Raw genomic sequence first — 27,530 nt, forward strand, 5'->3', positions numbered from 1 at the left:
ATACGGATCTCCGTAACGGACGGATGACGAGAATGCGGGACCGCCAAGGGAGAGAGCAATTGTCGGGCGTGCTGTGTAATTGAGGTGGGCAGGTAACGTTACGCCATACACAAGGTAACTACAGGTACTGTTTGTACGTTACGCGGCTCATGTCTTCATACCCAAAGACCAGGATCCATCACCTGCACTGCTCAACTGGTCTCCTTTTTTCCCTCCTGAAACCTGAAAACAAATAAATTCTCGACCACAGTATGGCTATCACTACAAAGCAGCTTGCCAACCAAGGAGAATTGCCAGATACACCCGAAATACGAGATGAAAGAGGCAAGAAAACGCACGCACACACACACACGCACACACACAAGCACTCCTCCGTCTCCCATTACTGCACAATCTCCCTCGCTGCCGTCAGATCGGCAATCTTCCTCCCCAGCGCCTGTCGAGTGTCGCGGGTGCTGGGCTTCTCGCCAGCAATGGCTTCCAGCTGATGCGGCTTGAGGCCGATGACCCAGTCCTGGCTGAAAACGCCCAGCGGCGTCACCTCGGGCGGACCGAACAGCAGGTGGTAGTTGACGACCTGGGTCACCAAGCTGTCGACGAAGCGCTTGCGAGCGATGTCGTAGTAGGCGTGCAGGTCGTCGTGCAGCGCCTCTACTACATCGTCGAGGTTGGACTTGTTTACCGTCACGTTACGCACCTGCGCGATGCTGAAAGCGGCCGGTTTGATGTCGATGCGGGCATCGTGGCCCCCGAGTTCCTTCAGCCGTCGCGCCATGCGCTCTCCCCGCGCCCGCTGCCTGCTCTCGTTGAAGCGGTGATCCAGGGTGTACGGCTTCCCCTCGCGTTCGGCCGCCACAAGCTGCTCGGCCGCCCTCATGGCGGCTCGATAGCGCTCCAGGAGCTCCGAGCGTACCGTTGACCACAGCTGGTTCCTCACTCGCCGGTCAGCGCACACGTGGTCCAGTGCCTCCCTGATGAAGCCGTGGATGGCCAGGACGACACGGCTCACAAACTCCCGGCTCATGTCCGGCCACTTGCACGACTGCTCCGTCCACGCACTCTCCCAGACCGAGCTGCTGGAGCTTCCCAGATTCATGCCGCGATATCCCAGGTGCAGTTCTTTTAGCCACTCCATGATGCCGTCCTGCGGGCCGCTGGCACTGTATCCGCTGCAGACGATGTCTTTTAGATCCTCAACCTCCTTTTCTAGGTTCATGCATTGCATCTTCTCGGCCACCATGTTGGCCTGTTTGGGAAGCGCGTGCTCGGTTTGGGCATCTGGGTCGAGCTCGAAGCGCCGAGCCAGGCCGTTTTCCCGAAAGTTCTCATCAAAGACATGCGCGAGGCTAACAACCTGCGTCACAAGGCGTAGCTTGTTCTTGCCGAACGCATCATTGCCGGAATACTGCGCCTCGAGGGCCTGCCGCACCATGGCCTGGAACCGCCCGGCGATGCCGCTCAGGTACTTGCGCTGTTCGTGATCGTCCTGGCGCGATGGGCCGAGCTGCTCAAGCTGGCGCCTGGCTTGCCGGAGCTGTTCGTCAATCTCGTTGCGTATCTCGGGAAACGCGCTTCCCGTGATGTCGCTCAGGAGCTCGGCGAGCCGCTCCTTGAGGGCGCGGACGCCGACGCGCTCCCGCGGCAGCGTGTTCCACGGCGCCTTGTTGAACATTTCCTCGCGCCGGGCGAAGTCTTTGTCATCCTGGTCCGCGCCGCGACTCCGCACCACGTAATAGCCCAGCGTGAGCTGCTTCCGCTTGCCCAAAACAATGTTGCAGACCGCCGCTTGCCCGCTCGGTTCCGTCACCAAGTCTGGCTTGGTCAGGATACCCAGCGTGCGCTCGCCGCTCGGGTCGTAATTCGCCGCAAGCGTCAGGATCTCCTGGTTCGAAATGTCAATGTTGCACGGGAGCACGGCGAGGATGATGGTGCGCTTGTCCTTGATGTATCGCGTCACCATGTCCCGCACCAGACTCATATCGTCCATGGTGGTTATGCCCTCGGTCGGGGTTCGAAAGATGCCGGGCACATCGATCACGGTGAGGTAGTCGACCGACGGGCCGCGGATTTCGATCTTGAGCACGTCGTCGCTGAACACCCTATTGCCGGTTCCGTCTTTGGCCAGCAGGCCGAAGAACCCCTCGCCTTCATCCGATGAGTATCCAGACTCAGGCTCGCCTCCCATGCGGATGCCCATGCGAGAGTTAACCTGCAGGGAGGAGCGTTAGCTAGAGACGCGCTAGCAAGCCCTCCATGTTTGCTTACCTCGCGCAGAATCTTCGGGAACCGCGCTCGGAAATCCTCCGGGGAGAGCGGATCGGTTTGGTACCCCTCGACCCAGGCCTTGTGCTTGTCGGTGGCGAATGGGCCAGCGGTGATGCTGACCGTCACGCTCGACACCTCGTCGCGCTGCTGCGTGATCTGAGTCGCGTAGCGTGTACAGAGCTCGACATCCCGCGGGAAAGGTATGCCGGTCAGGCTCTCGAGCAGAGACGATTTGCCAGAGCTTTGGTCACCGACGACCACGAGCTGCGCGGCAGCAGGAGTTAGTCGGCATGCTAGGCACTCCTTTGCGCTTTGGACAGCCGTACCTGAGGCAGCGGGATGTGCTGGCCGACATTCTTCTCGCGGAGCTTATCGATCTTCTCCAGGAGGGAGGCGCTGACCAGATGGTCATCCTTGATGCGGTGCTTCGTGTCGGTCATGGTGAATGAAGCAGAAGGGCGCGCAAAGGGTAGGTGAAATGGTAACTAGGATGTCGTCAAGTTCGGTGTTGGAATCTTCTTCGCAGAGATGGCGAGATGATCTGCGAGGATCATTCCTCGTCTACATCAAAGCCGTATCATCGTCTTCTTATAACATCTTCCCCGAGCACCCGCAAGCCCGGACGTCACTCAGCTATGCCCTACGCCATCGTCCTCGCCAACCTCACCCCCTTCAGCTCGAGGCTGATCATGACAAGCCCAACACAACACCCCATGTCCAGGTAACCGCTGCAGCCAACCGCTCATCCACCCAGTTCGCAAAGAGGCGCCCATGATGTTGGAGCACGGCTGCTTTGCCATGAAGCATGTTTTCTGCCGTTGGCATGAGCGGCTGTGGTTGGTCTCAGCACGGCCCGCTGCGCCACTGCATATGTAGAACCTGGGTCTTGCCGCTCTTGCGGTGTATTTGAGCGTTTGCAAGACTGTAAACGCGCAGCCTTGGACAAGCAGATGGTCCTGGTTAGCCATCTGGTTCTCCCTGTCTCCCTCCTCTCTCCGCCAACACATCCGCTTCGGCTGCCAGTTTCGACAGAACGATAACAGGTCATCCTGGCACGCGTTTCTCAACATCAACGCTCATGGCTTCGTGGTATACTATAGATCCAACGCTGGGCCGGGGCCCTTGGGTCGCCAGGCCAGGAGCTGGCAATCCTACCTGCATGTCGACGTGATTGTGGTGAGGCCTTCCAGCACTCCGCCTGGCTGCAGGGCGCGATGGATAGGCACCCTTGAAGCGAGTACTGTGTAGAGCGTTGGTTCAGGCGGGCAGCCTTGCCGAGCTCCGCCGTTGGTCGCTTTCCAGGTTTCGCCTCTTGTGCGTTTGGCCGATACCTGTACCTAGTTCTTGTCAAGAAACCCGCCGACCAAGTGAATCACGGCATCTATTCCTGTCCTAGTTGTACCATAGATGAGGCCTACCACGGGATGCATGAAACGGGCCGCGGGCTGCCGAATGCAGGCCCGCACAGCCGAGCCGAGCGGCCGCTCTGTTGGCCGGCCCCAAGGCGCGCGGCTGCAGGATGGCAAACGAGGATATGCCACCGAGTCACACGTCAAGGCTCAGGAAAATCATGGAGCGGCAAAAGCAACAAATCTATCAAGGTTGTTCGGGGAAAGCAGTCATCAGGGCAGCCGGGAAATCCCATCTGCGGCATCCGTCCCCCTCCCTGAAATCGCAAGAGCTGAAGGAGAGGAAGTGCTCGGTATACGTGGATGCTTACGCAGCAAACAGCAACGATAGAGAAAAGCCCAGAGTCTACTATACTCCGTATAAGAGACATTGATATCTACCAGCAACACAGCCCCAAGTCAGAATACAGAACACACCAAAACCCGCCCTCATCATCAGATACCTCCGGTTTGGCGACGCCTTTCCAACCCACCAACCGGTCCATGCAAAATCCGCTTCTATTATCGCTTCAGAATAACCAGCATTCATCCATCGTCATAGCCACCCCCCCGCCCCCTCTCTTTTGATCATAAAACTCCCCCGCATCATACAGCCTGACTATACCCACCGCTTATGATCACTCTCCTCCCCTTCCCGTACCTCCACCACTTCCTCGCCTCATCCACCCAAAACACGCTGCTGCATAGCAGCACCAAGCCCAACAGATCCTTCAACCCCAGCGCCTCCGTCTGAAACACCTCCTGCAGCCAAGGGAAGTACACCACCGCCAGCTGCCCCATCAGGCTCCCCGCCACCGCCCAGTTGAACAGCACGTTGCTCCACAGCCCCACCTCTCCCCGCAGCACGCTCTTGCTCTCGGACCGGCAGGTCAGCGCGTTGAACATGTCGAACAAGACGAAGCACGTGAACGTCATGGTGGTGTCGCGGCGTGTCACCACGCCGTCTTCGAGCATCTCGTGCGTGTAGACGAGCATGGTGCCGGCCATGATGATGGCGGCCTGGGTGAGGACGCGGGTGAGGAGGGACCGGGTGAGGATGATGTCGCCGCGCCGGCGGGGCGGGCGGTTCATGACGTCCTTGTCGACGGCCTCGACGCCGAGGGATTGAGCCGGCGGTCCGTCCATGATGATGTCTGGTCCAGGGTTAGTTGATACGCCGCCGCGAGTCAAGGTGAAGAGGGGGGGAGGGGGGGAGCGCGGTGGCGGGGTGGGCTTACTGATCCAGAGGATCTGCATCGCGTTAAGCGGGGATTTGAAGCCCAACGCCGTGCAGATCAGGACAAGAGACAAGCCAGCGGCGCTGGTGGAGAGTTGGAAGGTGAGGAAGTTTTGGATATTGTTGAAGATCCCCTTGCCCTCCTCGATGGCATGCAGGATCGTCGAGAAATCATCATCCGTCAGGATCATGTCGGCGGCCTCCTTGGCGACGTCGGTGCCGTGCTTGCCCATGGCGATGCCGATGTCGGCCTTCTTGAGCGCGGGCGCGTCGTTGACGCCGTCTCCCGTCATGGCGACAATATCGCCGCGGGACTGGAGCGCCCTGATGATCTTGAGCTTGTGGTCGGGGTTGGTGCGTGCAAAGATGGTGGTGTGGTCCATGGCTCTCGCGAGATCCTCGTCCGACATGGCGTCGATCTCGTGGCCCGTGAGGACCGGCTTCACCATGACCTGGTTCGACGTGTGGGCCGTGGGGGTCGCGATGGCCATGCCCAGCTGCTTGCCGATGGCGAGGGCGGTGGTCTCGGAGTCGCCTGTAATCATCATGACCTTGACGCGGCCGCGCATCAGCTTACGGATGGAGCGGCCAACGCCCGGCCGGGGCGGATCGCTCATGCCGACCAAGCCCGCGAAAACGAGGCCCTTGTAGTATTGCTCATCTCCGCTGTGGTGAGCTGAGATATCGGGGCTGTTGCTTCGCCCGGCAGCCCTGCTGCTCTTGGACCTGGTGACGGGCCCGCTGGCGAAGGCCAGCACCCGAAGGCCCTGCGAGGCCATCTGATCGGCCGCCTCGAGCGCCTCCTTCCGCCGGGTCGTGTCCAGAACCATCTCCCGCCCATCCTTCGTGACGTAGGTGTCGCACGCTTCCAGCACCTTGTCGATGGCGCCCTTCATGTACGCGAACTCTTTCTCGCCCTTGCCCCCTTCGCTGCCGATGATGACGCCCATCCACTTGCGCTCGGAGCTGAAAGGCGTCTCGCTCACGCGCGGCCCGATGGCGTCTCGAACATCGTGCTCCTTAAAGCGGTCGAGGAGGTCGAGCATGGCGACGTCGGTGGGCTGTCCCACCCAGCGGGTGTAGTTGGTCGCTTGGCCCCCGTCCCGAGTCGACGACAGGACGGCCACCGCGGCGGCGCCGTTCTCCGTGTGCTTGTGGGCAAGGCGCGCATTATTAGCGATGTTCCCGATGCGCATGATCCTCAGGGTGGCAGGGTCCAGTTTGGTCTCGCCCGCGTCGTCGTCCGACTCAACGTCAAAGGGCTTGTCGGATCCGTAGAACCACATCTTGGCCGTCGTCATGTGGTTCATCGTCAGCGTGCCTGGGGAGGGAAAAGCGTTAGCACACGGGCCTGGCGCGGAGGCGGCGGCGCGGCTTACCTGTCTTGTCGGTGCAGACCACGTTGACAGACCCCAGCGTCTCGACCTTGGGCATCTTGCGCACGATGGCGTTGTGCTTCGCCATCCGGTGAACGCCCAGGGCGAGGGTCACCGTGACAATAATGGGCAAGCCCTCCGGGATCGCAGCCACGGCCAGGGAGATGGAAATGGTGAAGATCTCCAGCAGCTTCTTCCCCTGGAACCACCCGATGAGCGAGATGAGCCCGATGATAACAAAGGACGCCTTGCTCAGCTGAGACCCAAGATCGTCCATCGAGATCTGCAGCGGGGAGCGGGGGCTCTCGGTTCCCGAAACGCTCGTGGCGATGGTGCCAAAGTGCGTGTCCCCGCCGGTCGCGAACACAATGCCCTGCCCATGACCCGACTTCACCAGCGTCCCCATGTAGGCAATGTTTTGCGGCCCGTCGTAGTCCTCCTTGTGGCTTGCCGATTGTCCGCCGCCCGTCCCGGAAAACGAGGGCTGCGGCAGCTGCAGGGTGGAGTTGCCGTAGCCAGGGATGCCGTGCGCACGGCGAGGCCGGGTGTTTGCGGTGACGCGAACAGGCTCGTTCTCGCCGGTCAAGTTCGACGCGTCAATCGTCAGGTCGGCGGCCTTGGTCACGCGGATGTCGGCAGGGATGCGATCGCCGGTAGTGAACAGCACGAGATCGCCAGGCACCAGCTGGGATGCCATGACCTTGGATGACGTCGCCTCCAACATCTCCTCTTCCGGAGCGACACCATCGGCCTCTCCCGGTAACCCGGGCGACTTGTCACCGGGCCCGGGCCAATTGGGGGAGCGCGAGCCCGGGGTGCCGGGGGGCTGCTTCCGCACCAGATGAGCATGGTTCGGGACGAGGTGGTTGAGCGCCTCGATCGACTTCTCGGAGCGGTATTCTTGTATGAAGCCCACGCTGACCACGATGGTCACGGCGACCGTGATGCTGACGGCGTCGTCCATGTTCCCCACCAGCACGGATGCGCCGGCAGAGACCAGGAGCAACACTATCAACGGTTCCTGGAACTGCTTGAGGAAGCGTAGCCATATTGGCTCGGGCTCTTCGTGGGGGATCTCGTTGGGGCCGTAGTCGCGTAACCTAACGAGGGCCTCGGCGGGCGTGAGGCCATGCGTCAAGGAGGTTTTCAGTCGGGAGGCAGCTTCGGTAGGGGTGAGGTACGAGTACTCCTCGGCGACGCTCTATGCCATGGCTTGTTAGTCCTCCGCCGAGACTCCTCCGCCCGCGCCTGGGAACTGTACTCTTGACTGGGCCGGCGTTGTCCGCGGGCCCATCCGCGGGGATGCGGACCATGACCTCTTCATGTCTGGGGGTGCGGTTGGCGAGCGCGGCTCCCGGCCCAACTGGTAGAGCGGCAAAGCATCGCCGTCGACGCTTCGCCTGAACCGATCCATATCGCAGGTCGAGAGAGAGAGGGGGGGTGGGGAGCGTTAAGGGCTAGATATCGGCGAGAGGCACCCCTCTGGGGATAAGACTGGCCCAGGGATGGTCATCCACGACTGCGGCCGGGCAGCAGGCTAGGGGAGAGGAGGGGGGGGGGGGGGGGGTAAGGGTGAGAGAGTGTGTGGGGGAGGCTGAAGTCGCCGTGGCGGTGGGGGGAAGAAAGAAAAGCCTGATGAGATCGAAATCTTGGTAATTAATACATTCGAAACGAAGAAACACCATTGCCGGCCAGGCGGGCTTGGGTGGTCAATGGGGGGCGCCGCGGAGCGAGTTGGACCACGAAAAGATGTCTTGAGACTGTGCTGGCGATCAAGTGACGGCTGCTCCAACGTGGAACGTGTTTTATTCCTGGTCGCCGCTGTTGGGGCCCGCTGCAGGCACAGGGGTTTGACAGGGCAGTGGGGCTGGTGGGGACCCCTGTCGGCGGTATCAATACGGCGCCCAGACAACGTAGTACAGCGCATCATGTACGAGAAATGGTACCAAGTAAGGTAAGGTATAGTATATAGGTACCTAGGTACCAAGTACCTACCAATGTAGCGCACGCCAGGTAGCCGTAGGTACCTACCTAGGTAGTGTACGCTGCTCCTTCAACTCCCGTCCGTCCGTCTGGGAGGTGGTGGCGAGTTCAGGATCCCAGGCCTCTTCCAAGAGATGCAATCGCCATTAGATACTAGGTCGTACGTGCTAGATCACTCATATTGGGTATCACTGTCCGGCATGTCACCCTCACGACAACTTCGCCATCCTCTCCTCCAAATCCTTCACCCAGCCGTTTATCACATCCACGTTCCCCGCCATGGTCGTCGTTCCCTTCTGAACCGCACCCTCGACCTTCTCCAGGCCTTGCCTCCACTGCTGGATCTCGCCCGCCATCTCGGCCTGCTTCTTCTCCAGCCTCGACAGCGTCTCCGCCGCCGTGGCGGCCTCGGAATGCAACGCCCGCAGCGAGCGCAACCGGTCCAGCAGCGGGGGCATGAGCGGCGAAAGCTTCTCGATGGTCGGGAGGATGCCGTAGAGAGCATTGATCTTGGCCGTCTGCTCCGAGTCCTCGGCCGCGGCAGCGGCGCCCTCCGCCCCCGTGGGCGGCGCCGCGCCGGCTGCCACCAGGGCGTCGTGGGCCGCTTTGGCGTTGCGCCGCGCCTTTTCCAGGTTCTCAGCCTCCTGCGCGAGCTGGCGCACCTGGCGGCCAATCTTGTCCAGCGACGGGACCGAGGCTTCGGACAGGGTCGAGATCTTCTTTTGGAGGTCCTCGAGGGTGGGTATGACGGCGCGTGGAAGGCCGGTCGAGTCAAACTCGGGGCTTGCGGTCGAGCCGACGCCGAGAGCTCGCTCGAGCATGACGAGCCGGCTCTCAAACTCGGCTGCCTTGGCGAGGGCATGGGTCTCTTCGTAGGTGGGGGCATAGGTTATCGAGTAGGTGATGGCGTCTGCCGATCCTCGGGGGGCGGCTGCGTCGGTCCGGGTCGCCGGCGGTGCGGGCGCCGCGGCGGCAGGCGGCGCTCGCGGGGCCCCGACCCCGGACAGCTCCGCGAGCAGCCTGCTGAGCTTGTCGAGCTCCCCTTCGCCGGCGTCATCCTCGGCAGGCTGGTCTCCCGAGGCGGCCTTCTGCTTCGCATACTCGGCCTTGGCCTCCTCAATCTCGCGCCTCAACCGGGCAACCTTCCGCGTGAGGTTCGCAGCGTCATCCTCGTCGCTGAGATCGCCAATCTCCTCGGTCCCGTCTTCGAGAACCCGACGCCGCCGGGTGGCTGTCTTGTAGGACTTGCGCTTGGTGTCGAGGCGGTCGGAAAAGTCGACGTCGGTGGCATCCACGGACGCGGGCATGAAGCGCGACCGCGCCTTGTCTATGCTCAGACGCGCCCGCGAGATGCCCGTGGCTTCGTCGTCGCCGTCGTCATACTCGTTGTCGGAGGGCGAACGCACGGTCGTGGGCTGGAGGGGACAATCATGAGCCTGGCTGCGATTCCGCCTGCAGAGACGAGGGTACTGACCGGAACTGTCGACTGGTCATCGGTAAGCTCGGGCGTTTCGTAGATATCTGGGGCAGAGTCCTAAGGGTTTCCGAGTTAGCACGGCTTGCACGGAACCAGGCTCCCAGCCGCCGCCGCCAGAAGGCCTACCAGATCTGGCAGCCCGGCATATTTCCTTGATGCCATTGTGCTGTTCTGTACAATACTCCTCCACCAAGGGCTGTGTCACCAGATCCGGCTTTGGAGTTGGGCCGTCGTGTCCAGTTGTTGCGATGTCCGGTCGTTGGTGGGCGGTACCTTGTAGTCTTCAGCACGGTCCGCAAACGAAACGAAGCGGTCTCGAGCGGAGCCGGGCCCGCGTGTGTGACAAGGGGGGGAGGCGCAGGGAGAGCTTGGCCCCACATTTGATCTTGATCCACCTCATCGCGACCCCCAAACGCGTTTCGCTGCCGGGACGGAACGACGACCGCAAGATGTCGTTTTCAATCAGGCGTCGAAGCTCCCTCTACATCACCTCAAGGGCTTGAGAAGGCCACGAGGGCCTTTCTGAGTCCTTGGCGAATTGCAGACCAGCACTTGCCCTAACTAGATGAGCCCCATACCATGTTGGATGCTCAGCCCGGCATATGCTCAGCATCGATTCAACAATAAGACTCCCCAACTCAATAGCTTGGGCTCAATCCCAAGTCCAAGTGTGCCACATACAGGTTGGAGAGCTTCCTCTTGTATACCTATTTACCTTCTTATTATTGTTCCACACACAATGGCTGGTGATTCGTTTTCTGACACTGTATGTCAGCCGATGCCAATTTCAACAACGCCCTGAGCATTGCTCATTGGCTTCCTGCCTGCCTCAAAATATCTTGAAGCGGATAACGGTTTCCCAGAACCTGCCCTCCCATACTTCAGTCAAAGAGAATAACCTCAAATTTAACGTTGCCATTCGTTCGGCTGACGGATTGATCGCACCGCAACCAACCTCGGCTCTCCTTCGGACGCACGTCACCATGCCTCCGGCACCGGCCGTTAGGCTTGAGAGGAGGTGTGGCCTCAGAAAGGACCCATCCGTCGGCGGGCTGCTGAAATCCGTTCGTCGTCGTCAGGCCACCGAGGAAGCAGATGTGGAGAGCAACAAGGCAGGTCTCACCAGCAAGAGGGCGGGTATGCCCAGCAAAATGCCGGACGTAGCCGTCGATGCCCCTCCGATCAGCAGCAGCGATGAAGAGGACGATCCGGTTTCGAGGCGAGGAGACATCAAGCCCACAAAGTTTGGCACGAAAAGAGCGGGAGGGAAACAAGACTTGTCGAGTGCGAAAAATTCGAACGCTCGAGAAGGCCTCAAGCGTTCTCGGACATCCGCCCGCCCGGCTGTGAGCTCTAGAGAAAATCTTGTTGGCAACAATGCAACGAAGCAGCCAGAGGCGGAAACGGCCGAAGACGCGGCCAGCTCGCCTGTTTCGAAGAAGCTCAAGAGCTCCCAAGACAAGGAGGAGCAGGACGAGCAGCCGTCGAGCGACCTGTTCCCCGGTTTCACCAAAAAGACCGCATCCAAAGACTCCGGGAGCAAGTACACATACGGCAAACAAAAGATTCGCCCTGTTCGTCCACAGAGCTCGGGCACGGAATCTTCGAAACCCACAAAAGCCAAGCGGAAACCACCGTCGCCCAAGCGAGAGCCATCCCCCGGCCTGCTGGACTTCAAACTGCCTCCGCCGCTTCCCAGTGCTGATGAAGATTCCTCGCCCCCGCCTCACAACTTCAAGGACATATCCAACCTCGACTCGCCCGAGGAAGCTTCTCCGATCCGAAGAATCGAGCTCAGACCTCCCCGTTTGCTTCCAGGACGCAACAGCATCGACGAAGAGTCCCAGCGCCGAGGCTTTGTGATACCCGCCGCTATCCCATCGCCCTTTGGCGAGAAACATGGCGGCCGTCCAGATCTCCCAGACGCCTCCGCGGCCATCGCCTACGCCACTTCGCTGCTGAAGCGCGCCGACTCGTCCTCCCCCCTCAGCTCCCCCGAGCCGGACCCCGCGCCGAGCATCTGCCCGCTCTGCCGAAAGGAGGTTGACAAGGCCCTCCTCCAAGAATTCAACCTGAAGCAACGCAGCAGCCACGTGACCGTCTCTGCCATGCGTCGTTTCTGCGAGCAGCACCAGCGGCGCACGGCCCGGAGCACCTGGGTCGCCAAGGGCTACCCGGACATCCAGTGGGACGAGCTCGACGGGCGCATCGCGCGGCACTACCCCGTCCTGCGCAAGATCCTCGCGGACGAGGAACCCTCGCACTACCGCCGCCGGTTCGAGGAGTCGGTGTGCCAGGGTCGGAATCGCACGCTGCTCACCTCCGACGCCAACCTGACGCCTGGGTACTACGGCCTGCGCGGGCTGAGGGCCATGACGGAGAACCTGATCACCGAGTTCGCGCCGCTGCTGCGCGAGAGGGCCCCCAGGGATAGGCTGGTTTCGGCCAGGGGGTACACGACGTACCTGCAGTCGGTGCTGGTGCCGGAGCTGGCGGTAAGGTTGATCATGGAGGACATGAGCGTCGATGCCAAGGAAGCGAGGACGATACTGGCGGAGAGTAGCAAGGTTGGGGAGCTGTTGAACGATGAGATTGCGGATGTGGTGTTGGAGGATTCGTCGAGCGAAGAGGAGGAGGATGGGCATGCTACGAAGTAACTGGGCGTTGATTCATGTGTTCACGGGCGAACTTGCACAATGGGGGCATTGCCAGGGGATGGACATCCCGCATCTGGCTTGGCTTTGGCCATAGTTGGTTCGGGAATAACGCTTGGCTCGGGCGGACGGACGGGTGTTGGGGATCATGTCACTGAAAGGGATGGGCCATCTTCCGTTTGGCATGGTCTTTGTGGAAGCGACGGGCTACGGGGCCTGTGTATGTACAGGTCTCTTCGCCCGCGTCAACTCCTGGGCGTAACAAAGGGTTGACTTGACCCCGTTCGGACGTAGTACATATCACACAGTACCTTACGGTTGCGCTCCGATGCCCCGCATGATTTGCCTGCGGCTTACGTGGAGACGGAGTTCGGGTCCCAAGAGGATCGCGATGCTTTTATAGTATTATCAGCACGATCACAATCCCGTAATCCGGAGAAGGTTACAATGACCACGGGGATACGCGCGTCTAGACCGGGATGACCCTGGCTTCGTAGCTGGGAGGATCGTCATAGCCTAGCAATACCTTACGGACGTCCGAAGGCAACCTGAAGGGAACAGCATTCGAGGCGTGAAATGTTTGGATACTGTGTACACATGGGAGCACATGCAGAAGAGGTGCGGGCCTCGGATGCGGCGCCACAATTCCGGTGCCTATCCGGCCGGCCACCTGAACTTGTCTCTCTGTCTTTCTGCCTCGGGCTTTGTTGTTCAGGGACTTCCTCTTCGGGGTTCTTGTTTTTTTTGAGCCTTGCCTCCGGTCCGATTCCCTCGCACGAGCAGATCACGCCCCCTTGAGTGCTACACTTGGCATATACTGCAAGTACAAAGTACAAGCGGCCAGACAAAGGCCCGTTGAGAGGCCGACGCGATGGAACCGTGGCAGCGCGCAGGCAGACGAAAGCGGCGGTTCGGGTAAATGCTGTGGTGGGCGGGACCTGCAAGATCGAGAAGCGATGGCAACCTTGCGTGCGTGCAGCATCCGATCCGAGCACCTTGGGTGTTGCATGCACTGGGCAAGAGAGATTTTGGTTGTTGGGCGAGGGTTGCAGAGAGCGCCGGCTATGCATTGTAATCCTTCATACCTATCGGCGCTCTCTCACTCTCTTTCTCTCTGCACCACAACATGGATGTGACATGGGACAGCCGACAGAGGACAGATTCTGTTTTACCCGCCTGACAAGGGCAGCCGTTATCATATCTCCCACTCCCCGACTGCTGGCTCAAAGGCGCTGTGCTGTACCTTGCATGAGCGACGTTGTGGATATCCTCGGGCAGTTGAAAGAAACGATAAACGGCTCGGGGTCCAGACCAAACCTTGATCCTTGAGAGGGTCAACAATCAGGTCGACAAGGAACAGGAAAAACGCAACAAGCCCGAGGCAACGCTCGGCTTCTTTGGAAGCATGTGCCTTGACGGAGAAGTAAGGATGTCGTGATGGCTGTCCGCTCCGTAGGTTGACAGCGAGGGCAGCCCTGTGGGGTTCCAACTTTGTTGTTGGAGACTGCCTCGTGGTTTGGAACGGGGTGCCGATGGGCAACGGGTTGCTTATCTTGGAGAGCGGGAAACGAGAGGCTTGCCATCGAGTTTGGATTCCATGAGAACTGAGGGACAGTACAGTACCGTCCATCCCCGCAATGTACCGTGCATCCGATGTGTTTACCGGCACGCGTTCAAAGTCAAAAGACGGTTGTGGCTCCTACGTACTTAGTGACGCAACGTTGACCTCGGGACAGAAACTCCGGAGCAAGATTTTTTCTCTTACAATTTTTTTTTTTTTTTTTTTTTTTTTTGCTGTCTGAATACAATACATCGCTGTGGCAAATTGGCAACCGAGTAAACCGGGTTTCCACTATTCGGGCATGTGTGATGCAATTTCAGTTTATCACGATGGATGGAAATTCTGACAGGCTGGGCTTGGTGGGGAAAAGAGAGATGGAGAACGGTCGGTCACTGTACTGTGTAATGCCCGAACCTCCGGCAAGGCTCCACATTCACTGTGTTGACACCGGACGCCGAGCCGGGCCAGGCCAGCACCCCACTTGCTCGACTAGGTGCGGGCTCTATTCCATCTCCCGTCCCGTGGGATTCTACTACCGCCGGCCCGGTCACCCCAGAAGACAGTCGACAGCAGCTTCAATCCAAAAGTCCAGGTTGGAAAAATGACGGGAATATCAAGCCAGCGTGCAGTCGGTGGCTATACTTGGGTTGGAGGCGACCTGGCGTGTTTTCTTTCCATGGTGCAGGATGGACATGAGGACTTGTACCAGCACAGTCCCTAGGTACTATTAGATGAGAGCAGGGCAGAAGCTTAGCCGGGCTCTTCGGTTAGTCTGCTTAGGTACCCATGAGAACACGTGTGTTTTCTCAGGGCTTCCTTGCCATCATGAGAAAATTCAAGAGGAGCCCGTCCGGTGTTCGAGTCGGGCATAAGACCGACGGGCAGCGTTCCGTCTGGGCCATCCCTCAACATCCATTTCCAGGTGGAGTGGGCTCGGTCTATTGGAGACCTTCACGATCGAAGAGGGTCCTGTACTGCGTAGGGCTCCCATCCCGGCTCCCACGATTTAGGATGATACCTCAGGTGCTTTGAGGGGCCCAGGATGGAAGCCCGGTCATTGGGTGTTTTCAACGTTCAGACCCAAAGACTCCAGAACATGTCAGGCTGCTGTTGCACAACTGCCTCGAGAAGCGGGCTAACAAAGCCAGCGGGCCAATGGATCGCCGTCCCGGTTGTAGCTGGTGCGTCCCAGCCGATCCCCTCCAAGCGGGGCTGTTGATTATAGCGACTTGATCTAATCTCTCCTTCGAGCCTCCCCGGCTTCCCTGCCCCGACCATCGCCCGACAAACACGCCTCGCTCGGTGCTCATCGTCCTCCTGGTAACCACCAGCCTTCGTGTGACGTTGTCGGACTCGCTTAATAGCCTGGTTGGCAGGTGTGATTCGGGGCATCCCAATGACGGCGAGGAGGTCGGTGCGGCTGTCCGGGGCTGCATGGAGAGGGTTGTTTGCGGTGCAACTCCACATCAGCCCCCCCCCTCCCCTCTCCCCAAATCCCGAGAGCGGGCGCCGCAGGGATCCACCGACCCACAGATCCACAAGCCCGCAAACTTCCCGCACCTGGGCTGGCCTCGCAGGCGCTTGTGGGTGGTGCCCGCTTGGTGACTGCTGGATAGGTACCGTAGGTACTTTGCTGCGTGAGAAAGAGCGTCCACCACCATCTCCAGCTGCCCGCCTCACACCTCATCATCCACCTCCACCTCCGTCCAAGCAGTTCCCGCCCCGACCGTTTTCGATCGACCGGCATTTCCCCATCCACCAGGGCCATCCCATTCAACGACTTCCATCGCGCCGGGGGCCACGACCACCGTAAGACGACAACAAAGAGACACGAGCGTCGCCAAGCCACACCGCAGGAGAATGCCTAGATGAACGCCGCACGATACATGGAATGGCACCTCGCCCTCTGAAGCCGAACTCCCTTTGTTATCGAGCCGGCTGCTGCTTGCCCTGCAGGCCGTGACAATGCCTCGACCCGACAACACCTCCCGCTTCAGCTCCATGACGGGCTCCAGCACCGACAGCGCGAGCTCCAACATCACTGTCAAGCCGCTCCCCGCGATACCCACCTCGCCAACTTCTCCGACGCTGCCCCTCCAGCACACCGGTTCGTCCAACAATGCATCGTCCAGGTTCGCCCCGTACACCACGCGCCGGGGCCCGCCATCACGCGTTAGGACCGACGAGAGTGCGAGCTCTTTTGCCCGGTAAGTATGCTGCTGTCTCTCATGGTCTGCATCCGTTAGCCCTGGGTTGGTGGCTGGCTGGCTGGCTGGCTGGCTGGTTGGTTGGCTAGCTAGCTAGCTAGCTAGCTGGATGCCGCCGGCGTCGGGAGCTTCTTCATTTCCCTGCCTCGTCTCCCGTGTTGCTTTTTTCCCCCCTTCTTGCGTATCACCCAGAATGGCTAACCTCACCGCCGTGTCGGCGCATTCGTTGCCCCAGCGGTCGCAAGGACTCCGACGGCCAAGTCTCACCCACCTCCAATGGTGCACGATACGCCATGCCGAGTTCCGTCAAACCCAACCTTCCGCTTCGAGAGCATAACATGAGCGAGCTTCTCGACTACCGTCGCGACCTCGCCATCCTTGACCCCGCGGGCGGCCGGTCGTCATCCCGGAACCCGCACAACAACCCCTCGTCGGGCTCCCTTGGCCACTCCGCACCGTGGGCCTCCGCTGCCAATAGCGCGACCGCCTCGGCACCCACCCTGGATCCCATCCCGACGACCTTCTTCAACGACTCGGCCGACGATCTCTCTCTCGGCTCGCAGGTTTCTCCAGGGATTCGGACATCCATCAGCCGTGCCACCCCCGGCGGCAGCACCGATTCCCCCGACGCCGCCTACTTCACCGACGAGAGACGCCCGTCCGTCGCGAGCATCACAACGACGGCGAGCAGCCAGGGGTCCAGGGCCAGCGGTCCGCGAGGAGAAATACGCAAGCTCCAGAGGTTTTTCGGCGAGGAATTCCCGGGTCGCGACTCCTCCGAGATCAGCCTTCCGCACCACGGCACCGTGAGGGAGCATCGCTCCCACTCGTACAGCCACAACCGCCCGCACAGAGAACGCAACCACTCCAACGCCACCGACCACGCTCGCGACGCCTCTCCGGCCTCGAGGCCGCGCACTCCGGTTCCTGCTCCCGAAGTGGTGCCTTTCTTGTATCAGGAAGCCGATGTACGTGCTGTGACCCCACATTGGTGCTGCCGGAATAAACCCGGTGGACTATTCCCGCCCCGTACCAGCCTTTTCTGTTCTTGGCTCTTTTCCGGGCCTGTGCAGAATGCAACCAAGCGTGTTTCCCCCGTAAACCCTCCTAGCGCGGTCTTTGTCCGCGCCCAGCGTTGCGCTCCTCCTGCTGACTTCATATGCGATTGTCCAGGACATCGCGCGATACGGGGAAGCACCCGTCCGAGACATCCTGAGCGGGCCGGACCGCGAACGGTACATCAACAGCGAGGCGTCGTCGCAGAACCCCCCCAAGACCTCGGGATCCGGCCGGTCGGGCCATTCCATCGTGCACCTGCCCGGCCACCACAGGCACAACAAGAGCAACGAGGACCAGAGGGCGCTACGGCCGTCGCTCAGCCGTGAGGATTCCATGTCAGCCCCGCCCTTCAAGGAACGCAGTGGCTCGGGCGCAACCATGTACAGCACCCGGTCGCGCGCCCAGAGCCCCGCGCCTAGCGGCAACAGCAGCTACTGGAGCTCCAAGACCGCCCCCAGCGATGGGCAAACCTCCCCAGGACACCACACAAAACGCCGGTTCCTCGGCCGCCTGCGGGGCAAAAAGGAGAAGGATGACGGCACCGATCTCAAAAAGCTTCCCTCGTCCTCGCATTCCCTCCTGTCCCGTCCGAGCAAATCCGACTTCAACGCCGCCGAGCCCTCCGCCGCCGCCGCCGCCGCCGCCCCGACGTCCGAATGGCCAGGCTCGCCTGACCCACGCGACGCCCTCGCGTCGGCACGCGCTGGCTACCCCCGCGGAGCGACCTTCAACAACAAGTTCCCCTTTTCTTCCAAGAAGAGGAGCGCAACGAAGCAGCAGGATGACCTGGACGAAAGCATTGGCCCGACCGACAAGCAAGAGAGCGGCGGCACCGTCTTCCACCTCGATACCAACCTCAACGACATGGAAGGGATCCTCAGTCGGCCGTTGCCTTTGACGCCCATGGACCCGGACACCCTCATGCGCGACCTTGACTTCGACAAGCTGCCCATCAAGCCCGCCGATCCCAGCGGGGCCTGGAACGCACCCGATAGCTGGGGCGTCCGCCGTGGAGCCGACGGATCCGCTAGCGATTTGTCCGAGATGGACGACCTTGCCAGCCCGCCCCGTCCCGAGGAAAAGCTGACCAACTATTGCATTCGCGTGTTCCGGGCAGATGGCACCTTCTCCACGCTGCAGATGGCGCTCGACGCAACCGTCACCGACGTCATCTCCCAGATCGTCAGGAAGTCGTACGTTCTCGATGCCGTCGAGAACTACAATATCGTTTTGAAGAAGCACGACCTCACGAGGATACTGAGTCCGTACGAGCGCCCGCTGCTTATCCAGAAGCGCCTCCTGCAGCAGATCGGGTACGAAGAGCGCGACAGGATCGAGGAAATTGGGCGCGAGGACAATAGCTACCTGTGCCGGTTCATGTTCTTGTCGGTGCGCGAGTGCGACTACCACGCCGTCGCTCACGACGTGGGCTTCGGCCGGATGCAAAAGTACAGCCATGTCGACATGTCGGCCCGCAACCTGACCACCATCCCCGTCATCCTCTACCCCAAGGCCAACGAGATCATCTCCCTCAACCTGTCCAGGAACCTCTCGCTGGATGTGCCCCGGGACTTCATCCAGTCTTGCACCAGCCTGCGCGACATCAAGTACACGTGCAACGAGGCCCGCCGGCTACCGCCCAGCCTGAGCTGGGCTCACAAGCTGACCTTCCTGGACGTGTCCGCCAACCGCCTCGATCAGCTTGACCATGCCGACCTCGGCAGCATCACCGGCCTCCTCAAGCTCAACCTTGCAAATAACCGCCTCACCCGCCTGCCCAGCTACCTCGGGGCCTATTCGATGTTGCGCACGCTCAACCTCGCCTCCAATTTCTTGGAGAAGTTCCCCTCCTTCCTCTGCAACCTTGAGAGCCTCGTCGACCTCGACATCAGCTTCAATCTCATCGGCGACTTGCCTGACGAGATCGGACAACTAAAGAACCTCGAAAAACTGGTCGCCACCAACAACCGGCTGGCTGGCAAGCTGCCCAGCTCGTTCAAGGACCTGAGAAGCCTCCGGGAGCTGGATATCAAATTCAACATGATCACGAGCATCGATGTGATCGCGCAGCTCCCGAAGCTGGAGATCCTCACCGCGGATCACAACAGCATCTCCCAGTTTGTCGGTTCGTTTGAGAGGCTGCGCAGCTTGAAGCTGAACCACAACCCTCTCACCAAGTTTGAGCTTAAATCTCCGGTTCCGACGCTCAAGCTGTTGAACCTTTCGCACGCCCAGCTGGCAAGCATCGACGAGTCATTCAACAACATGCTGTCCCTGGAGCGTCTGGTTCTCGACAGGAATTACTTCGTTTCTCTGCCGAGCCAATTGGGCAACCTCAGGAAGCTGGAGCACTTTAGCATCGCGCACAACTCGGTAGGCAAGCTGCCGCCGGAGATTGGCTGCCTCACCGAGCTGAAGGTGCTGGACGTCCATGGGAACAACATCCGCAAGCTGCCGATGGAGCTGTGGTGGGCCAAAAGCCTCGAGACGCTCAACGCGTCGTCCAACATTCTCGACCACTTCCCCAAGCCCGCATCCCGCGCGCCGCAGCCGCCTGACGGAAGCTCCACCAGCTCGCTCGGCAGCAAGCTCCCATCATCCCGCGCGCTTTCGCCAATGCCGAGCGTGGAGGAGCTCAACGGCGATTCGTCCCGGCGCCCGAGCCAGGCATCGAGCACGCTCCTCAGCGTCGGTCCTTCTCCGGTCCCCGGGGGTCCGGATCGGAAAGGCTCCATGGTCTCCTTGTACGGGAAGGGGGGGCGGAAGACGTCTGTGGTCTCGCGCAGCACCCAGAACAGCTCCGCCCCGACGATCACCACGCTCCGGAAGGACTCGGGCTTCGCGGCCGTCATGACCAACACCTTTGCCGGCTCGCTGCGTAATTTGTATCTTGCCGACAACCAGCTGGACGACGACGTGTTCGAGCAGATCACGCTGCTTCAGGAGCTCCGCATCCTCAACCTGTCGTACAACGAAATATCCGACATGCCGCAGCGCTGTATCAGGAGCTGGCCCTTGCTGGCCGAGCTGTATCTGTCGGGCAACGAGCTCACAAGTCTGCCGGCCGACGATCTGGTGGACTCGTCTCCGTTGCAGACGCTGCACATTAACAACAACAAGTTCACCAACCTCCCAGCGGACATCTCGCGGGCGCGCAAGCTGGCCGTCCTGGACTGCGGCAGCAACTCGCTCAAGTACAACATCGCCAACGTCCCGTACGACTGGAACTGGAACCTGAACCCCAATCTGAGGTACCTCAACCTCTCGGGCAACCGGCGGTTGGAGATCAAGGAAAGCCACCCCGCCGGCCTCATCGTGGGCCAGCACCGCGAACAGTACACCGATTTCAGTCGCCTCGCCAGTCTCCGCGTCTTGGGCCTGATCGATGTGACCCTCATCCAGCCCAGCATCCCCGACCAGAGCGAGGACCGCCGCGTCCGGACGTCGAGCTCCCTCGCCGGGTACCTGCCGTACGGCATGGCTGACACCCTGGGCAAAAATGAGCATCTCTCGACGATTGACCTCGTGGTGCCTCGTTTCAACTCGACCGATTCGGAGACGCTCCTCGGCTTGTTCGACGGGCAGGCATCAAGCAGCGGTGGCTCCAAGATCGCCAAGTATCTCCACGAGAACTTCTGCAACATCTTTTCTCATGAGCTCAGGGAGCTGAAGAAAAAACTGGGCGAGACGCCCGAGGATGCACTGAGGCGCGCCTTTTTGGCCCTCAACAAGGAGCTGGTGACAGCCGCGCTCCAGCACACCGAGGACCGCTCCCTCTTGGCACACCGAGGGTCTCAAAGCTCTCTTGTGTTGAGCAAGGAAGACCTGAGCTCCGGCGGTGTCGCAACGGTCGTCTACCTCGATGATGAGGACCTCTACGTCGCCAACGTGGGCGACATTCAGGCGATGCTCATCCAGACGGACGGTCAGGCCAAGATGCTGACCAAGAAGCACGACCCCGCGGACCCCGTGGAACGCGCAAGGATTCGGGAAGCTGGCGGCTGGGTGTCTCGCCAAGGGCGCATGAACGATACGCTCCCCGTCTCGCGGGCCTTTGGCTACACCGAGCTGATGCCGTCGGTGCAAGCGGCGCCGCATATCAAGCACCACAAGATCGAGGACCAGGACGAGACGATCCTCGTCGCCACCAGGGAGGTGTGGGAGTACCTAACGCCAGAGCTCGTCGTCGACGTTGTGCGTTCGGTCCGGAACGATCTGATGCGTGCCGCACAGAAGATCCGCGACCTCGCCATGGCGTACGGCTCCAAGGACAAGATTATGGTCATGATGCTCAGCGTGGCGAATCTCAAGGATCGGCGCGAGCGCTCGCGCATGCATCGCGGCCAGAGCATGTCCTGGTTCAACTTCCCCCACGACGACCCGAGCCTGCCGGTCGCGACCCGCAAGGGCAGGAAGGCCAAGGCCGATGGTCCGCTCGACTCGACGCTCCAGCGTCTTGAGGCCGAGGTGCCGGCGCCGACGGGCATGATCGCCATCGTCTTCACGGACATCAAGAACTCGACTCAGCTGTGGGAGACGTACCCCGAGGCCATGAGGTCGGCCATCAAGCTCCACAACGAGGTGATGCGGCGGCAGCTCAGGCGCATCGGCGGGTTCGAAGTGAAGACGGAAGGCGACGCCTTCATGGTGTCCTTCCCAACCGCCACGTCGGCGCTGCTGTGGTGCTTTGCGGTCCAGATGCAGCTGCTGACGGTCAACTGGCCGACCGAGATGCTCAACTCGGCCGGCTGCCAGCCGATGTTTGACAGAGACAACAAGCTCATCTTCCGCGGTTTATCGGTTCGCATGGGCATCCATTGGGGCGAGCCGCTCGCGGAGCCCGACCCGGTCACGCGCCGCATGGACTACTACGGCCCCATGGTCAACAAGGCGAGCCGCGTCTCGGCGTGCGCCGATGGCGGTCAAATCACGGTGTCGTCCGACTTCATCATGGAGATCCAGCGCTGTCTCGAAACGTACCGCGAAGGAGCCGAGGACAACTTTGACGACGACGTCTTCGCCCGTGCCATCCGCAATGACCTGCGCTCGCTCATCAGCCAAGGCTTCGAGGTCAAGGACATGGGTGAGAAGAAACTCAAGGGCCTTGAAAATCCGGAGTTCATCTACTCGCTGTACCCGCACGCGCTGGTGGGGAGAATAGATCAGCATAACCTCCAGGAACCGTCTGCGCAGTCAACCGAGACGAAGCCGGCCAGCCTGAGCCCTGACAGCCAGCTTTCGATCGATCCGGATGATGTTTGGGGCCTGTGGCGCGTGGCGCTGCGGCTCGAGATGCTGTGCAGCATGCTTGAGGACGTCAGTGGGCGCGGTCTAAAGTCTCCCGAAACGGGGCTTCTTGAGAAGATTAAGCAGCACGGTGGTGAGGTGTCGGAACAGTTCTTTCTGAACTTCCTGGAGCATCAAGTGAGCCGGATTGAGGTACGTTCTTTGCTTTCCCCTCCCTCGACTCGCAAGCACCATCCCATCAGGACTGACCAGAAGAACCAACAGACGTGCGCATCAACACTTGCTGTTCGCCACCTCGTCCTGTCTGAGGACCCCACGCGGCCCCCCAACGACATTCGCGCCCCGATGGCGGAAGTGCTGGATTCCCTTGCCGAGAAGCTTGCGCTGCTGAAGCAGTATGAGGCCCGCTTTGGCCCACTTGATGACCATGGAGAGAGGTCGCCGACAACGCCAACGGTGTCGTCGGTGCCGATTGTTCGCACCCCGGCGCCCAGGGTTAATGGCGTCATCACACACACGTCGCAGCCCACGACCGCCACGCCGGGCGGCGGTGACGGTGATGATGAGAGGTCGGAATCCGGGGCCGGTACGCCTGAATCGACGCCATATTGATGGTGACGGCTCATCGATGATGGTACCCTGCCATCTGTGGCGCTTGGATGGGATCGAGGGCCACAGCGGCGTTGCCTGGTCGAGTCCCGGTTGGTGATTTGGTTTTGGATCTGGGTTTGCTTCGATTTCTCCACTGTTTTATCTTTTGGTTGAAAATCACTGGTGGCGATGACGAGATACCCGACAATCCTTTGGTTGGCTTGGTTTTTATTTTTGGCGGAGGTGAGGAAAGATAATTTACATCATCATCATCGTTCATGTTTTTATATACTTGACCCAGGGGCGTGCAGGGGGGGCAGGCAGGCAAGCCATGGTTCGCGGGTTGGGTTTGGACATTTTTTGCCCATTCATGTTGACTTAGTTACCTTTGCTGTCTATGGCTTGAGAGAGAATTGGTTGAGGAGCCGAGGTTGGATCAAGCCTGGTTGGATTATCCGGGGGTTCTGAAGGGAAGAGGCGGCGCTTATGGCATTGGTGTAAGGACTTTGTTTTGGATAACTAATTGTTGGATAGACCGACCACCTCATGGGCTTAATGTGCTTGTTTTCTCCAAGGGTTGGGGTATGTAGAGAAGCTGAATGTGCTGCGATAGTCTGCGCCATTACCTTGTTGGGCACGGCCGATGTTGTTTTTTTTTTTTTTTTTTGGAGAGACAGGGGAACAGGCGAAGGTGAGCACCCTCGGCGATCTGGCGGCGATAACTGTGACTGGCATCCAAATACCTACCTCTCTCCTACCCTACCTTGGGGAGCTACGTGAGGTTCCTGTATGGGTTGTTGTGCCTGGTGACATCTGGGTGTCTAAATTATTCGGTTGCTTGAGGATCTCGTTTCTGGTCTTGCTTCGGTTTGTGACCCTTTGCAGGTTCATTGACGTGACGTCTTCGGACAGGCACCAACACCCGATTAATAACTCTGCCGAGTGTTTCTTTGGTTGGACTTGGCTATACGAGTGTATCAGGGAACCAAAATACAATAATACCCAGAAACCAATCATCCTCACAAGCAGTCGCGCTCTCTGTCACCGCCTCTAATGGTCTAGAAACGTAGATGTACAGACCACCGCCCCCCTTAGCAAAAAAACTTAAACTTAGACAATACTTGATATTCAACCCCCCGCCTTACCCAGGCTTCGCACAGCTCATCTGCATCAACCAATCCACCAAAAGGTGGAAAATTCACACCTCTCCCTCACCCCCTGTGCCAGGCTTCCTTATTCCTCCTCCATCTCCTCCTTCGCCTCCTCGTACTCATCGTGCGTTTCGTCCGCCTCGGTCTCGGCCCGGCTCGCCGTTGCCGTGACAGGCACGGGCTCGCCGCACTCCGTCTGCGTGTCATCCTCCTCTTCCTGCTGAGACGCCTTTGACTCCTCCGCCTGCTGGTCTTCTTCCTGCTGCTCCGGCACCACTTCGGCCTTGGTCTGCTCCTGCGTCTGCGTTTGGACCTCGGCTTCGGGCTCGGGCTCGGCTTCAGCTTCGGGCTGGGGTTCAACTTGAGCCTCAACCTTCTCCTCAACCTTCTCCTCGGCAGCGGCGACAGGGGCAGCAGGGGCAGCAGGGGCAGCAGGGGCAGCAGGGGCGGAGACAGGGGCGGGGGCGGGGGCGGCGACGGCGGGGGTCTCGGCCAAGTACTCCGGCGGAGCCATCTCCTTGCTCTCGCTGCTGGCCTCGTCGTCGTCGGCGTGCACCCACACCTTGTTGAGCTCGGCCTCGATCTCGGCGTGGCGGGCGCGCCACTTGTCTACCTGGGCGAGCTTCTCGCGCAGCTCCTCGAGCTCGCGACGGGCGTGCATCTTCTCCGTCTCGGTGCCGATGCGCTGCAGCTCCCAGCGGTCGCCGTCGTCGCCCTGGGCGAGGACAAGGTTGTAGGTGTGGTACTTCTTGAGGGAGGCGCGGGTGGAGATGGTGATGAGCGCTAGACGGAGGGAGAGAAAACGGCTCGTTAGCATACGGGAGGAGGGGAAGGGGGAACCGGGGGGAAACACTCACTGATTCCCTTTTGCTTGCACGTCTCGTATAGCAGGCCCTCAACATCGCTCGACACAGCGCTGGTGCCCTCGTCGATGAAGGCATAGCGGGGCTCGTGGTACAGCAGCCTCGCGATGGCAAGGCGCTGCTTCTCACCGCCGCTGAGGATGTCCTTCCACTCCTTGCGCGTGTCCCAACCGCCCTCGCGCTCGGGGAGGTATCCCAGGCGGGAAGCGTCGAGGGCGCGCTGCAGGTCGCGGTCGCGGCGGTTTTTGGCGCGCATGTCGGCCTCGCCGTCCGGGTAGATGACCTGATCGCGGAGCGTGCCGATGCTGAGGTAGGGCCGCTGGGGCAGGAACATGATGCCGTCCTCGCCGATCGCCTTGGGACGGCTCACCAGGCCGCGGTAGACGGGCCACAGCCCCGCGATGACGCGGGCGATGGCGCTCTTTCCGACGCCGTTGGGGCCCGAGATGAGCAGGTGGTCGCCGCGACGGACGATCAGCGAGAGCGAGTCGATCAGCTCGTCGCCGCCCTGCGGCCACAGGCCGGGGGCCACGATGGGCACGTTCTCGAGCCGCACGCCGTCGAAGCCCAGCTGCGTGGTGCCCTGGACGTCGGCCAGCGAGTACAGCTCAAACTCGGAGCCCTTGGCGTGGTAGGCCTGCGCGTGGACGCGGTGCAGGGCGGAGATGAGCTGGTAGACGCGGCTGGTGTAGCCGGCCAGCTCCGAGAGGTCCTTCATCGAGTACATCATGCGGCCGCCGGCGTCGGCGAGCGAGAGCATCAGGCGCTTGTTGGTGATGAAGGCCTTCATGCGGGAGCGCTCGCGGCCGTCCTTGATGGTTTGCTCGGCCTGCTCGCTCTTGCCGACGAGGCCACCCCAAGCGGGCAGGAAGACGGGGACCGACGACAAAAGGTAGCCGTAGGCGCTCCAGCTGTACTTGAGAATGAAATCCTCGAGCATGTTGTAACGGATCTTGAGCCCGTGGATGTACTCCATCCAGCTCCTGAGCTCCGTGAACTCCTTGTTGAGGAACGTCTTTTCGGTCTCGGCTCCATTGTAGAAGGCGATCTCTTCGGCGTTGGCGATCAGGCGGGAGTGCAGGCTGCGGAAGTCGCCCTCTTTCTTGCCCTCGATGGCCTTGAGCCTGCCGAACGGAGGCGACAAGTGGCGGAGCAGGCTGGCGGTGACGGAGTAGTTCGTCACCAGGCCCAGGAAGGCGATGGGCCCCAGGGCACGATACAGCTGGTAGTTGAAGACGCAGATGTCGATAAAGGGCTTCCCCAGGGACGAGTAGAGGCTCGCTGCGGCGTTGCAGAACTGGGTCAGGTCCTGCGTGATGAACTGGTCGGCGCCCGACTGCAGGCCGCCGTCGAGGTTGTGGATCTTGTAGTAGTTGAGGTTGTCGTTGAGGTAGAGGTCGTGGATGTAGCGGGTCAGACGGGTGCGGAAGGCGATGGACACCTTGGCCTCGAGATACTTGATCATGGCGTTGGTGTACGAGGCGAAGCCGCCAAAGCTGAGCCACTTCACCAGACCCCACAGGAACTGCTTGCCATTGCCAGCGACGAGGTCGCGCACGATGGCACCGTCGAGACGGGCCACGAGCAGCGACATGTACGTGCGCAGCATCAGGAAGGCGCCATGGCTCACGAGCAAGCCGGCCTCCTTGCTGTTCCAGCGAGGCACCATGATGCTCAGGAGGCTGAGAAATTGGTGCAGAAAGGCCAGGTTAAGGCCTGGCTTCGTCTGGGCGGACGGGACGTGGCCGTCGCCGAGGCCCGAAACCCTGGGAGGGTTAAGGAAGAGGCGACGGTGCGCCTCGAAGGTAAGGGGCTTGGTCGTGCGTATGTCCACCTTGGCGAGGCCACCGCGGCCCTGGTAGGGCACGTAAATGGTGCGGGAGCCATCCTTGTGCTGAAGCCACGAGTTGGTGCGCACCAGCTTCCGGCCCTGCTCGCGCTCAGCGCGTTTCCGCTTCCACCGGCGACGAGCACCTGCGCCGGCAAGGATGATGGACGTGGCCAAGGCGAGGGTGGCGAGGAGGCGGGCGGTGCGCGAAGTACTCCGCAGCTTGGTGCGGATCATTTTTGTGTATTTGTCCACGAATGCAAGAATGACTTGTTCGGCGGCCGAGTGCCGCAGCGTCGACTGGGCGGCCATGGTCGCCGACGTTCCCCCGCCTGTTTGTACCGCGCGGATGTCCCGGACGGAGGCCAATTGCCACCAGAATGAAGCCGAGGCGCGAGCGCCGTGATGTTTCCCGACGGTCGGGGGCTATCTCGGGGTCCTCTGTCCCATCAGCGTGGCTCGGCTGGACAAGATCCCACAGGAGCAGCCCTTCGCAGCGACGCGTCTGGACCGGGAGCGAAGCGGACGAGTTGCTGGCTGCCGAGAGGGATTCGAGCTCCGGGCCCGAGCGATGGACGGGAGTCGACGGTGGAGAGCGAAGGGGGGAGCAACCCCGAGGAAGACGTCCTCGTGGTTTTGCTGT

The 27,530-nt window shown here is 60.7% G+C and overlaps 6 protein-coding genes across 6 annotated transcripts; 2 read left to right on the forward strand and 4 right to left on the reverse strand.

Moving 5' to 3' along the window:
• Positions 1 to 382: 382 nt before the first annotated feature.
• Positions 383 to 2,705, reverse strand: VTJ83DRAFT_299 (uncharacterized protein; the record flags this gene model as incomplete). Its single annotated transcript, XM_071009320.1, has 3 exons — positions 383 to 2,209; positions 2,266 to 2,529; positions 2,592 to 2,705. The coding sequence occupies 3 exons, from the start codon at positions 2,703 to 2,705 to the stop codon at positions 383 to 385; spliced, it is 2,205 nt and encodes a 734-aa protein (XP_070869652.1).
• Positions 2,706 to 4,259: 1,554 nt separating this feature from the next.
• VTJ83DRAFT_300 (uncharacterized protein) lies at positions 4,260 to 7,590 on the reverse strand (the record flags this gene model as incomplete). Its single annotated transcript, XM_071009333.1, has 4 exons — positions 4,260 to 4,807; positions 4,892 to 6,211; positions 6,270 to 7,467; positions 7,528 to 7,590. 4 exons carry the CDS (start codon positions 7,588 to 7,590, stop codon positions 4,260 to 4,262), a joined length of 3,129 nt encoding a protein of 1,042 aa, XP_070869653.1.
• An 868-nt stretch (positions 7,591 to 8,458) lies between these two features.
• VTJ83DRAFT_301 (uncharacterized protein) lies at positions 8,459 to 9,888 on the reverse strand (the record flags this gene model as incomplete). Its single annotated transcript, XM_071009344.1, has 3 exons — positions 8,459 to 9,664; positions 9,724 to 9,783; positions 9,853 to 9,888. The coding sequence occupies 3 exons, from the start codon at positions 9,886 to 9,888 to the stop codon at positions 8,459 to 8,461; spliced, it is 1,302 nt and encodes a 433-aa protein (XP_070869654.1).
• A 403-nt stretch (positions 9,889 to 10,291) lies between these two features.
• VTJ83DRAFT_302 (uncharacterized protein) lies at positions 10,292 to 12,383 on the forward strand (the record flags this gene model as incomplete). Its single annotated transcript, XM_071009355.1, has 2 exons — positions 10,292 to 10,407; positions 10,502 to 12,383. The coding sequence occupies 2 exons, from the start codon at positions 10,292 to 10,294 to the stop codon at positions 12,381 to 12,383; spliced, it is 1,998 nt and encodes a 665-aa protein (XP_070869655.1).
• A 3,523-nt stretch (positions 12,384 to 15,906) lies between these two features.
• VTJ83DRAFT_303 (uncharacterized protein) lies at positions 15,907 to 23,066 on the forward strand (the record flags this gene model as incomplete). The annotated part of the gene is made up of 4 exons (XM_071009366.1): positions 15,907 to 16,148; positions 16,384 to 17,116; positions 17,322 to 22,646; positions 22,719 to 23,066. The coding sequence occupies 4 exons, from the start codon at positions 15,907 to 15,909 to the stop codon at positions 23,064 to 23,066; spliced, it is 6,648 nt and encodes a 2,215-aa protein (XP_070869656.1).
• A 1,212-nt stretch (positions 23,067 to 24,278) lies between these two features.
• Positions 24,279 to 27,199, reverse strand: VTJ83DRAFT_304 (uncharacterized protein; the record flags this gene model as incomplete). The annotated part of the gene is made up of 2 exons (XM_071009377.1): positions 24,279 to 24,979; positions 25,054 to 27,199. 2 exons carry the CDS (start codon positions 27,197 to 27,199, stop codon positions 24,279 to 24,281), a joined length of 2,847 nt encoding a protein of 948 aa, XP_070869657.1.
• Positions 27,200 to 27,530: the final 331 nt, after the last annotated feature.

Source organism: Remersonia thermophila, chromosome 1 (genome assembly GCF_042764415.1).
Source record: "Remersonia thermophila strain ATCC 22073 chromosome 1, whole genome shotgun sequence".
NCBI lineage: Eukaryota > Fungi > Ascomycota > Sordariomycetes > Sordariales > Chaetomiaceae > Remersonia > Remersonia thermophila.